The sequence below is a fragment of the Sciurus carolinensis genome, chromosome 13 (assembly GCF_902686445.1).
Source record: "Sciurus carolinensis chromosome 13, mSciCar1.2, whole genome shotgun sequence".
In the NCBI taxonomy this organism is placed as follows: domain Eukaryota; kingdom Metazoa; phylum Chordata; class Mammalia; order Rodentia; family Sciuridae; genus Sciurus; species Sciurus carolinensis.
Genome location: NC_062225.1, coordinates 47,638,951 through 47,653,195, shown reverse-complemented (window position 1 = coordinate 47,653,195; position 14,245 = coordinate 47,638,951). Strand labels below are relative to the sequence as shown.

General features: G+C 33.3%; 1 protein-coding gene across 3 annotated transcripts in view; it reads right to left on the bottom strand.

The window, feature by feature from the left end:
- The window catches only part of Ppp4r3b (protein phosphatase 4 regulatory subunit 3B), a 65,423-nt gene that overhangs the window by 26,559 nt on the left and 24,619 nt on the right, over positions 1 to 14,245 (bottom strand). For all 3 annotated transcript variants that reach the window (XM_047522385.1, XM_047522384.1, XM_047522383.1), the window contains exons 5-7: positions 9,762 to 9,839; positions 8,667 to 8,783; positions 6,835 to 6,951 (exon numbers count right to left, since the gene is read on the bottom strand). In XM_047522385.1, the coding sequence (XP_047378341.1) occupies positions 6,835 to 6,951; positions 8,667 to 8,783; positions 9,762 to 9,839 (312 nt within the window). The remainder of the gene's footprint in view (positions 1 to 6,834; positions 6,952 to 8,666; positions 8,784 to 9,761; positions 9,840 to 14,245) is intronic.

The following is a 14,245-nucleotide window of genomic DNA, read 5'->3' as shown; positions in this document are numbered from 1 at the left end:
CAAAAGTAGAAATTCTAAGCAAAACAGAACAAAAAGTGATTAGTATGTCAAAGGCAAGTTTTGACATTAGATTAGCTCAGTGGATTTGAGGGAGCAAAAGAGCATTATTAGGTTATTTTGTTGTTCAAACAACACAAAGAGTAGTTACAAAAACCTATGGCATAGCTTGCCACAAACCCAGGCTATATTTATAAACATATGGTGTGGCCTACTGCTCCTTGAACGACAATGAATAAAATAAGATTAAATCAAGCATAAGAGGAAATGATGCAATCAAGAGACGAAGCAAGAAAGAGATGTATGAGGATGATACCTCCCTAACATGGCATACTGTTTTGCAGTAAGTTTTTTTTTTTTTTTTTTAATATTCTTTCTCTTTTTCTTTTTTTTTTTTTTCCCCAAAGAGACAGGATCTTGTCATGTTTCCCAGGCTGGTCTTCAACACCAGGGCTCAAGCAATCCTCTTGCCTCAGTCTCCCAAGTAGCTGGGACTACCAACACATACCACTATGCCTGGCTAAATAAGTCACAAACTTGAAAAAACACTAAATCTTTGAATAAATATGTTTATGTAAAGTTGCACATGTATAGAAAAAATAATAAAGAGAAATGAGAAATGAAGGAAATGAACACTAGTCATTTTAAGGCCATAAAATAAAGGAAGTCACTAGTAAGTGAAAGTTTGATGAAGCAGGTGGCAAAGACAGCAGGCCAAAAAAATGATTTTTTAACATTAAGTAGATGTACATTCTAAAATAATAAATGTAGTTGTTTATTATCAAGTATTGTTATGTAATGTACATAATAATGATGTGCTATTTCTTCAAAGAGGAATTACAAAATAGCTTTCAGAGCTATGTGCTATAAAGAAATGATAAATGTTTAGGATGGCAAATGTGTTTACCCTGATTTAAATATTACACAGGGCTGGAGATGTAACTCAGGTAAACAGCTTGCTTATTATGAGCAAGGAGCTGGGTTTGATCCCCACTATCACACACACACATATACAAATTGCACAATGTGTACACATACTGAAACACAAAGATCCCATAAATATGTACAATTTTTATGCATTAGTTAAAAGATTTATACAATTTGGACTCTACCAGTTAATTAGCACCTCAAATAATCTGTTCTATTATATGTAATCCTCTTATATAAATTCACCCACATAAAACTAGGCAAACATTTTTACAAATAATGGATTTAAGTAATACCTATATAAAAACACAGTGGCAAAGAAAGACTTCTTAAGGTACAGATCATTTATTGAAATGAATGAATGTCCTCCTGACATTCATATTTGTCTTCTCTCTCAAAGATAAGTCTCTCACAAATCCTGCAAAACTCTTAAGTACCAATGGCAAAAATTGTGCTGATCTATACGCAGAGAGATAAAAAGAGAACTGTGTTCACTGGGAGTCCCATAAATTGTAAAGAGAAAAAGACCATTTATATATTTCATAGTGAAGCCAATAGAAACAGCTATAGAGAGCTACATCTTTTTTAGGAGATAAAAGAACTGCTTTTAAAAAAGATCTTCTATAAGAGTTCTCTGCTGGACAAAGTTTATAAGCACCACAGGATCTCATTCTTTAGAACTTTTTCAAGACAGTAACTTGAGAAAGGGTACAAGGTCAACAGGTAAAAGGAAATCTTCAGGTTTAAGGATTATATTTAAATAAGACCTTCTGAATCTATAAGGAACAAATAATTTGGAAGCCTACTAAATAGTTGAGGTAGTTTAACTGCCAAACTTCAGAATAAGTAAACTTTGTGATCACTCAATCTCTAAGATCACCTTTAGAGAACTTACACCAATAGGACCTAGCAGGCTATAAAAGCTATATAAAGCCCTCAAAGAAAGGAATCTTCCACTGCCTATCTCAGATGTAGCTAGCCATAGCTGGAAGTCAGGGCTTTGCAAGGTAACAAGCAACTTGTTAAATACTCAAATTAACCACAGATCTAGAGGTTAAGTTGCATAGAAAAAGAAGGAATAGCAAGATAGTCCTATCCCTGAGGTACTCCGTCTCAGCAAAGTTATTCAAATATAATTCATGACTAAATTCACTCACAAATAGTGGTCCTACTATGATATCTGTGGGTAACTGGTTCAAAAACCACCAACCCCACAGTTAACAATATCATGAGATACTCAAGTCTCTTTTATAATACCTAAAATGATATAAATGCCATGTAAGGAGCTGTTATTCATGGGTTCTGCAAACTATTTAACAAATATCAGATAAAAAATATTTGTTAAAAAAAAGCTGCAGTTACAATTAACATGTACATACTTTTTTCTTGCCATTACTTCCTAAAACCAATACAGCTAACTACTTACATGGCATTTATACTGGTTGAGACATTACGAGTAATCTAGGGATGATTTAAAGTATACATGTAAATACTATGTCACTTCATATAAGAACTTGAACATTCACTGATTTTGGCACCCTGGGCAGGGTGAGGGGGTATCGTGGAATCAATTTTCCAAAGATATCAAAAGACAACAGTATCTGGTAGATATCTTTGGTAGTATTAATGCTATAGTAGAAATCTAACTTCTTTTCCTTGTTTCTCCAACAACCACATCACTCAGGCAAGAAAATTCATACTCAAGAAGTTTCAGTAGGATAGTGAAAAATTAGGAAAAACTACTGGAAAATGCCTTCTAATGTCAATGACTTGATCTTAGACTTTGATGGAGGAAGTATAGTGAAATCAATTCCAATGCTGCACCACCGAAATGTATTTTAGAGAATGCCCTCTTAAAGATCCCAATTACTCCTTTCCATTAATGCCTCCCATGGTTTCCTTTTTTTTGCTCCTTTTCTCAAATTGCCATTGTAGATTCTGTAATTATAATCTACAATTTATGAGTTTATAAATACCAGTATGATTTACTTACAGCATTCTGAGAAAGAGGTCTAACATAGGAATCAGCAAACTACAAAACTACTCCACTGATTGCTTGCTTTATAATAAAAAAATTACATTTATTAGAATAAAGCCACACACACTCATTTTCGAACTGTTAATGGCCAGTTCATGTTACCATGTGGTTGAAATAAGTTGTGACAGAGACCACAGGACCCACAATGTCATACCTACTATTTGGCACTTAAAAAAATAACAATATTCAAGTGAGTTTAACCAGTTTCTGGGAAGTATTTCAAGTTTTAATTCTAAATCAAAGTTTTAAAAGAAATGATGCCCCTGTTGATTTCATTCATTCCAACATGAAACTATTCTTACTTAGAAGCAAATACTTTTGGTCTTTAAGTACATTTTAAGCAGGCTTAAGAATAATGCCCCGAATTAAAACCACACTGAGATTCCTTCTCTAGTCAGAATGACAATTATCAAGAATACAAGCAACAATAAATATTGGCAAGGATGTGGGTAAAAAGGCACACTCATACATTTTTGGTGGGACTGCAAATTGTTGCAACCACTCTGGAAAGCAGTATGGAGATTCCTCAGAAAACTTGGAATTAAACCACCATTTGACTCAGTTATCCCACTCCTCAGTATAAGCCCAAAGGACTTAAAATCACCATACTACAGTGATGCTGCCACATCAATGTTTATAGCAGCTCAATTCACTGTAGCTATGCTATGGAACCAGTCTAGGTGCCCTTCAACAGATGAATGAAGAAAATGTGGTATATATACACAATGGACCATTACTTAGCCATAAAGAAAAATGAAATTATGGCATGTGCCAGTAAATGGATGGAATGGAAATTATCATAGTAAGTGAAATAAGCCAATCCCCCCAAAAAAGGTCAAATATTCTCTCTGCTATGCAGATGCTAAGTCACAGTAAGGTGGGTGGGTGGGTGGGTGGGAGAATAATAGTTTGCTGGATTAGACAAAAGGGAATGAAGGGAAGTGGAGGTGGAAATAGAAAAGATAGAAGAATGAATTAGACATAACTTTCCTATGTGCATATATGAATACACAACCATATCATGTTTAATCACAAAAATAAGTTATACTCCATGTATGTATAATATATTTATTATAATATATAATAAACATATTCTGTAATGTATATCTAAAAAAAAACCCAAAAAGAATATTGCCCAAGCTGGGGTCGGGGGGCATGGAGGTGTATGCCTATAATTCCAGGAACTAGGGAGATGGAGGCAGGAGGATCACAAGTTCAAGGCCAGTTTCAGCAAACCAGCAAGGCCCTAAGCAACACATTAAGACCCTGTCTCAAAATTAAAATTAAAAGGGCTGGGGAGGTAGCTTAGTGGTAAAGCACCCCAGGTTAAATCCCAAAATCATAATTCTCAAAGTAATTACAAAGTTTGAGGTACTTAAGCACAGAATTCTGAACTTATCCAGTTTCTGAGCTGCATCTCACTGAGAATCAGAATTTAACATGCTTTCTTTCACTGATTCTTTTGACACATTTTGTAATTATACAGTCATTATCAGCCAATGGTAATCATTTCAAATTTACATGAAAATTTTCTGACACTTTCTGTTAAGACAAAGAAAATATTAGCATTTGTGTATCTTAGGTCCCAGGAATATAGTAAAAAAGAGAAGAAAGAAAGAATAGCAAGAACAGGAAGATTATACTAAAGTAGCAGAGTAAAAAAACTGATGGATGTTATGGAAAATTTTTTGGCTTATTTTTTAAATATTCACTTAAGAATTTAATAAAAAGTCCATGCATATAAAGTTGAACGATTACCACAAATATGTGTGTGTACATCTCTAATACTTAAACCTATTCTAACATTTGAAGAAAATAACAATACTTCCTCAAGTTCTACATTAGAACTTTGTTATGTAGAATCCTTAATCCTGAAAAAAATTTAAAAAAATTTTATGCATATCTTTCTTCTAGGCTAACAATTACTTTAAGGAAAAGTTCAAATGATAAAATTGTTAAGTCTTAGAAACTCAGAAAAATGAAAGACCTTGAAGACTATCATTTTAGGAAGAAGAGAAGCCAGGTACAGTGGCATAGGCCTATCACTCTGGCTATTTGGAAGGTTGGAGGGGGTGGGGAAGTTGTGGATATTAAGCTGAGGAATTCAACCAGCCAGGGCAACACAGGGAGAACCGGTCTCAAAGGGAAGGAGAGAAAAAAAAAAAGGAAAGAAACTGAAAAAGAGCCTTTAACGATTTCTTCTCCAGGCTTATGCATCAATTAAATGAAACAATGAAATACTGTCAATGAAAACAAATCAATTTTTCAGAGTTAAGAATTCTAAAAGTTAATTGTTTAGGATTATCATGGTCTAAGTAAGATTTATGGTCACTTTATGATGAATGCCTTTAATCATACACACCACTAAGGATGGAGTAATGGGAATGTTAATTGATTTTTCTTTTTTTAAAACAGCAATTTTGGGCATGCTGAATTATTCCCTCCCCAACCCCCCCAGTACTAGGGATAGAACCCAGGATCTTGCACATGCTAAGTAAGCACTCCACTACTGAACAATATTCCCAGTCCGGGAGCATTAATTTCAAAGTTATCTTCTGTAAAGAATGCTACTAAGATAAAAACATCAACAGTGAGATTATAAAATGATTAAATAAACTAGGTATTTATTTAAAATCAGATTTAGCATCATCTGACTTTTAAAAAAAGTTAAAATTTACTTAACACTAAATATTATTTCTCTAATGCCTAAAATATAGTATTAAAACAAACTGATTCTAAAATAAAATTCCTTTAAAAAAATTGGAACTGGGTATGTGGCGCGTTACTATAATCCCAACAACTTGGGAGGCTAAGGTAGGAAGTTAATATTGCAAGTACAAGGCCAGTCTCAGCAACTTATTGAGGACTTGGTAACTTAGTGAGACCCTGTATATTTTATTTTTAATATATAAAATAAAAAGTGCTGGGGATGTAGCTCAGTGATAAACCACCCCTGGGTTCTATCCCCAGTATAGCAAACAAACAAAAAGTATTAAAAATATAGGAAGTAAAATTTAAGCAGACATTAAGAGACCCAGGGTTGGGGCTGTGGGAATGGGCTCAATGGCAATGCACATGCCTAGCAAGTGTGAGGTCCTGACATCTATCCCTAGCACCATAGGGAGTAGGGGGATCTTAAAAAGAAAGATTAAACAAGAAACATATAAAACTGCAATCTCTAATTAACTAGATAGCTGAACTAATCAAAATTGGGAATCAAAAACCTTCCTCAAGGGCATAGTTACACTTCAATTACCATCTATTTAACACTAAAATAATTTTATATTAAAAGAAAAAACAAATTACAGTTATGTGTTCATTCTGTCCATAAAATAGTTTTAAGGGGAAAATTTAAAATTTGTTGCAGTGGGAAGACACAATGAATATGTCTCATTAAAATTTCATTTCCACTTTAGAAGAAAACTGAACAAATGAAAGCAATTTCTTAGTCATAAGAACCTGACCTGCAAATATCCTAAGGATCCAAAATTCCATTTCTTTAGCTTTTCAAATTAAAAAAAAAAAAAAAAAAAAAATCAATATTTAAGAATCTGATTTGAGGACTGGGGATATAGTTCAGTGGCAGAGCACCTTCCTACCATGTCCATGGCCCTGTATTCAATTCTTAGTACTGGGTAGGAATAAAGAAAAAAAGTTGATTTAATTATATTTTATGCCAATACTGGTTTGTTGAGTATCTGTTTTTTCTTCATAATAAAAAACTGCAACATATTCTGAATTTGCCAAAGTCACAATTGATCAGAAACATATTTTGTTCTAAAATTTAAGATTACAGTTATGCTTTTTTTCACAATAGTTTATTAACACTATTCCACAAGTAATTCACATAGAACCCAAGTATTATTACTTACATCATCACTCTGTTGGGCTTCTTGCATTACAAATTCTCGAACCATAGATGGACTAAACTCTACTAGATAAGAAAATATATCTGTAGCAGCTGATCTGACTTGCAAATCATCCATGCCCTGATAAAAGGAAAGCTAGGTTAATTAGAGACTGTTAACAAACTTTATTCTTGCATTTACCTTCCCCACTCCAAATCCATGTATTATCTCTCAAGTTGAATTAAGATACTGATCTGTAATCAAAATATACAATTTCTCCATGATTTTCTTCCTTTCTTTTTATAAATATTATAATTCTGGGGCAGCTCACTGATAAATCATTGCTGGTTTTTACCATCACAAAGAAATATTCACAGATTTTTAAAAATAAGAATCAGCATAAGATTATAAAGTAATGCTTTAAAAATGCTACCAAAACTTCAGGGAGGGCATTTATTTAAAATATATACAAAAAATTGAATATACTTCCATCAAAGTCTTTCAAAATCTGTCTTTTGTCCTATACTTAATAGGATTACTGTTCAGCAACTGATTCCATCTTCCATGGCTTGCCAAACAGAAACACTTTTTGGGCATTTTTATCCCTTTCCCATAACTTATTTTTCTAAAAGCAATGACCGTGGAAAAAAATCCCCGAGTTCTTAAAGTGTGGTTCAGGGAATCCTTTTGAGGGGTCTAATATCCTTTTCAGGAAGTGCACAGATTAAAACTATTTTCATAATATTAATAGAAAGATTTTGTCTTTTTCATTCTTAATCACAAATACAGTGGGATTTTCCAGAAGCTACATGACCTGACAAATTAAATACAGCAGGGGCTGTGGGTTGTCTGCCTAGCATGTGTGACGTACTGGATTTGATTCTCAGTACTGCATATAAATAAAATAAAGGTCCACTGACAACTAAGAAAATATTTAAAATAATTAAAATAGAGCAGTAGCTATGAGAATCTAGCTAATACCATTAAGACATTAAAGGGATTAGAAAGAAAAACTAGAACAAAACAAAAACATGGCAAATGATGTTCATGCTTCTCAATTCTGATTTGGGAAAATTTTGTTTGTTAATATATAATGGATTGCTTATCAAATCAAAATGAATAAAAATTTCTCATTTTAGTCAGGCACAGTGGGGCTTGCCTATAATCCCAGATATGTGGAAGGCAGAGGCAGGACAATCACATGTTTGATACCACCCTGGGCAACTTAGCAAGACCCTGCCTCAAAATAAAAAATAAGGGCTGGCAATATATCTTAGTGGTAGAGCACTTGCCTAGCATATACAAAGCCCTGGATTCAATACCTAGAACCACCAAAAAAGAAGTCTCATGTTAATTTTTCTTTCAGTAAACTCCAATGGGTAAACTCATAAATGAATTCTGAGAACCATGCCCTAAACCCATATTGTAATACTAGACCCCTTGGGCCAGTCTGCCCTCAACCACTCACTGGTCTTAAAAAAAAAAAAAAAAAAAGATATTTAAAACAAACAAACAAAAAACTAACAACAACAAAAAAACCATTGGCTTCTATGAAACACACTTGTTACAGAAAATATAATGATCTTTCAAAAACATAAGAGATTCTTCTTCACTCAGAGATTTATCATATGTAAATCATAACATTAATATTATAAATTAAATAAAAATATGAGAACTGACATCATTCTTGCAGTAATTCATTATCAGGTGAATAAAAACTAAATGATAGAATTCAGTATGTCTTACCAAACTCTAGAATTTAATATACGTTACTACAATAAATTCTTTCCTGTCTATAATATAAATCAATTTCAAAGTCACAATTTCAAAAGCATGAAAAGAAACCATATAATTACCATTACAATTTCAAGAGCAGGAAGAATTCCCAATTTTGCCAAAGTTTTGAAAAATGCATCCCTGTTTTGAGGTTGTAATGTCTGAGAAAATGCACAAAATTCCTTGAAAAAATTAACCTGTAATGTTAAAAATTAAAGTGAGAAGCTGATAAACATAAAATAAACTTGGGCACGCTATAGTGTGATCTGCCACAGAATGAAATTCATCCTTCTGAAGGCTCTTGTCTTTTCACAGTATCCTGGCTTCCCAAAACTTACATTGAAAGAGATACTGAAAACTAACACTCCATTAAAAAGTATTATTACTCAAACACTATTCTCTCTAAACACATTATAGTAGAAGAGTACCAAGTAAGTCATTTGAATAGAGACCATCCTATAATAAACTGTTGCTGGGCTCCCAATGAGCCCTCAAAAACACGATATAATTTTAAGTAGAAAGGACATCAGAGATTCTACGTTTTAAAACACTAATTTTGCAAATGAGAAACCTGGGTAGGCTTCTAATAAATGTAACTACAAAGATTATAACTTACAGCTTTAAGTCACTGATTTTTCACGACTTCCTAAAAATTCCAAAACCTGATTATGTTTGAAAAAGGGGCAAACATCTGGTAATCAGCAATCACTATTTCCCCCCACCCCCAACACATTTTGTATCTTATAAAGTTTGCAAATATATTAAAAAATAAAAAATATTTCCAAAAAGACAAGTCATCATTCCCATATTTAAGAAGCATTCTTATACCTCTTGTTTAAAAAGAAAAGAATCTGCATTTATAAATATCTATAACTACAAAAAATATGAGTTTATAGTTCTGACATGAGTCACTTTATCTGATTTTGGGATTTATGAGGCACTCAAATTCCCTTATTGGGGGGGAAAACATATCAGAATATCTCAAGTTTTATAAAACATATAAAAAAAATTCCAGAAACTTTGAATAATCATTATATAGTTCAACTTAATACATATCTTTCATTCCATACTAATTATAAAAAACAAACAAAACTCTTAACAAATTCAAGATTAAAAGCAATGCATGCCAAAAGGGTAAGTCCTCTTGAAGAATGTAAATTTCAAGAACAGCTTACCAATTCACGCCGTTTATCATCATCTGTAGCCTCATCTGTTAATTGTGCAAAAACTTCAGACAAAAACTTCTCATCTTCCTGCATTAAAAGAATTACTATGAAATATTAACAGAAGATGTATTCATTTATGATTCACACAAACTATAATAAAAATTGATGAAAAGTAAACAGCATTTTCATTCACGAAACCTAAAATTTTAGATTAGATTTATAATTTTCCAAAAACTGACTATATCATTCATTTCTAGTTATACATTCAATAATATCTTAATTTAGCTAGAAATCTCAGTATAAAGAACTTTGTTTGGTACCAATGATTGAACCCAGGGGTGTTTATGTTTAACCACTCAGTCCTTTTATATGTATTTTATTTAGAGACAGGGTCTCCCTAGGTTGTTTAGGCCCTTGCTAAGTTGCTGGGGCTGATTATGAACACATGATCCTCCTGCTTCAGTCTCTGGAGCCACTGGGATTACAGGTGTGAGACACCTCACTTGACTGTAAAAAATAACTCTCAACAAAAGAAATGTCTAAGAGGTGTGGCAGCAACTCACTTTGATACATTCTCCAGCGCTCTTTCAGGGCCTATTTACTCTTTATTTAAGCAAAATTCATAAAGTCTGCATACTACAGCAGTGCATGTGTGCACCCATGTTTACAGCAGCAATTCATAATAGTCAAATTATGGAATCAGCTTAGGTGTTAATCAACAGATAAATGGATAAAGAAAATGTGATATATATCCACAATGGAGTTTTATTCAGGCATAAAAAAGAATGAAATTATGTCATTTGCAGGAAAATGGATGGAGATTCATATTAAGTGAAATAAGCCAACTCAGAAAGTCAAAGGTCATATATATTTTTTTTTTTCTCATATGTGGATGCTAGAGGAAATAAAGGAAATAAGGGGTAGGGGGAGTCTCAGAAAAATAGAAAGGAGACCGGTAGAATACAAGAAGGGGACCAGGCGGAGGGAACAAGGGAGGTGGGAAAGTGTTTTTGAGTAATGAAACTGATCAAATAATGTTATGTAAATGTATGAATATGCTGACAATGAATCCCACTGTTATAATCACCAATAAAAATAATAAAGAAAAAAGTTTGAGAATCTCATGTCAGTTCATAGTAGATTATAAACAGAACAAGTCAAAGACAGTGCTGTGTGCCTATAATCCCGACTATACAGGAGGCTGAGCCAGGAGGATCTCAAGTTCAAGGCTATCCTTGGCAATTTAATAGGACCCTATCTCAAAACAAAAAAAAAAAACAAAAGAATAAAAAGGAATGAGTGGTAAAGTACTCCTGGGTTCAGTCCCCAGTATCTCACTCCCTTCCCCATAAAAGCAGGTAGAATTACAAAGCCATTTAAAACACAAGAACTCAGTAAATATAATAATCTACAGGTAACTGGAGTAGAGTCTCACATGTTGTGGTCTCCAAGAATATAATTATATGAAAAATCACTACAGTAACTTCATTTTTATGACTCTGAGGTATAAAGACAAGAATTAATTTCCCTATGTACTGTTTAAAAGGACAAAAAAAAAAAAAAAAAAAAACACAGCAGAGTATGTATTTTTCCAAAACATAAATCTGTGTCTAAAGTTCACAGGGATACAATTAAAATGCTACTTCTGGTTGTATTCTGGATATGGACTGATTTATTATTGCTTAACTATCTTTTATATAATAAGCACAGAGTATGAAATTATGAAGAAAAAAAGACATAAATATTGAAATTCAACCAGGTGCCATGGTGCACACCTGTAAACCCAGCTATCTGGGAAGTTGAGGCAGAAGGACTGCAAGTTCAAGCCAGTTTTCAGCAATTTAGTGAAACTCTATCTCAAAATAATAGAGAAAAAAAAGGCTGGGAATGTGGCTCAGTGGTAAAGTGCCCCAGTATTGCCATTAAAAAAAGAAAAGAAAAGAAATTTGCTTTGGAGATTTATTCAAAATCTGCTAAAAGAAAATTGTTGAAATTGTTGCTGCTTTTAAGCTTTAGTTATATATTCAGAGTTTCTTCTCAAATACAGTTTCCATTAGTTTTAATTAAAGTAGTATGTTTTACAAATGTTTACAGAAATAACATGTAGAGTTGACAGTAAAATCAAGACACAATACAAAAGGATATACTTCAAATACCTGCATTTTTTCTTATTGTGGCTCATCATTTTGAAATATGCTGGCTTTCATCAATGAAAACCACTGGAGGACTGGCTATGTATGTAGTCCAGAGTTAGCATGTTTGCCTCAAATGTGTGAAGCCCTGAGTTCAATCCCGAGCACCAGGGCGGGGAAATCATAGAAAGTATAATGTGCCCACCCACTAACCACCAATCAATGGGTGCTATTTAAAGATAAAACTTTCATTTGCCTGACTCAAAAGGTGTTTCTTTTCTTACTGATTTCACTGATTCCTTATGTAATGTGGCCTGAATCATCCATCTTCTGAGGAAACTCAAATGTTTATGAAATCTTTCATTTGTTCCTCAATCGCTTTTTTCCAAATACTTCTGGTCTCAACATTTATTTCTGGGGGTGGGGATATTGAACTCAGGAGTTCCTTACCAGTGAACTACATCCCCAGCCCTTTTTATTGGTGTGCACCACTGAGCCCGGCTGGTCTCAATATTTTTATTTCAATACATAAGTACATATTTACCTCCATTCGCAACTTTTATAAATTCTTATCTTCCTATATCTCTCCCAATTAAATCTTCATCCTTTCCTTTCTGAACATTAACTTTGTCAGAATATTTTCATAGGAAAAAAGTTCCAACTTCTAGACAAATGCAATTTGCCAATTAAATTCTTCTTATATGACTCAATACTTGTGAGTGGACAGCTGGAACTGCATACAATATTATACACAGAAGCAATCTCAAGTGTTATAGTTTGTTGGAAGAATGCGTTCTGATTCCTAGTATATTTTCTATGGATTTCAGCATTATAATTGATATTACTTTTTAAGCTACGAAAATAAACTCTTCCAATGTATATTAAAATGACTGACAGCTTAAAAGCCCATCATATAGTTGGAATGCTTTTTCCTGAACTTGCTTCTCAAACTAATTAAACTAATCTCTTTAGAACGTTTTCTTTTCTACTTGGTTTTAAGAGTTTTTATTTTAATAAAACACAACTGTATAACTCCAATTGTATGTAGCTGTTTTTCTAGGTAACACAACAAAACCTTGTGGGAGGCCAGGTGTTGGTGGTGGTGGTTGAGGCTGGAGGAACACAGGCCACCAGTCTGAGCAACTCAGCAAAATCTTCTCTCAAAATAAAATAAAAAGGGCTGGGAATGTAGCTCAGTGTTAAGCGGCCCCTGGGTTCAATTCCAGTACAGCAAAAACAAAACAACAGTAACAAAATCCCACCAAAAAACCAAAATAACAAAAACAAAATAAAACAAAAAAACCTGTGGGAAAAAGGGGTTATGTTTAAAAAAGTCTAAGTCAAACTTCTTTGCAATAATGTAAAAGTAGACAAAATAAAACAGATCTTATTCATCATTTTTAGAATCACAACAGGTTAGAATTAGATCAAGTTTCGTGTCATTACTCAAAGACTGCCTAGTTCAATTTTAAATTTCAGGAGACTAAGTAGAGTTATCTGAGGCCAGCTACTAACAGAGACTGATTCAGAATTCAGGTCTCCCAAATAAGAAGACAAAATAAAGTCATACCTAACAAACTTCAGGATAGGTTCCTCAGTTCTAACTTAAGAATGGAACCAAAGCAAAACACACAAGCTAGAAAGGGACAAATCTAGTAAGACAATTTAATGTTAAATCTTACAACTGAATCCCAAAAAGTCTTCAACACAAAAGAACCATATCACAGCAAATAGGGCTATTTTTTTAAAAGTATTTCCTAGATCTTACATATTTAATTAGTAACTGAATAGGTAGAAATTTCTCATTGCTTTAACCTTATTAACTACATAATATGTGAAAAAAAAAGAACTAAACCACTGAAATTGCTGGGTTTGCATTATGCTAAACTCTTACCTATGGAATACTGGAAAATGCAAGTAACTGACAATAGTTGGCTTTAGATCATTTTGTTAACAAAATGTTAACATTTTTGTCCTCTATCATTTCTAGTAGGGAAAGAAATTAAAACTTACTGATGTGAAAATGGTGTTATTCTGTACTTATCTGCAAGGAAATAATCTCACTTTATTGGCTTTTAGGAATTTAATTTATAAAACACTTTTGAGCACAGCAGGAGATTCACACAATACCAGCTACTTAAGGTTGAGGAAGGAGAATCTCAAATTCAAGGCCAGAAAGACTTGCAATTTAGTAAGTCCATCTTAAAATAAAAAGGCCTGGGGACATAGCTCAGTGGTAGAGCATTTGCCAAGCATGTCAGGCCCTGGGTTCAATCCTCAGTATCATGGGGTTGGGGAAAGTTTGAGGTATATTTCTCCATTCTGGGTAACAGGGATTTTGATCTACAGTTAGCTAGAATA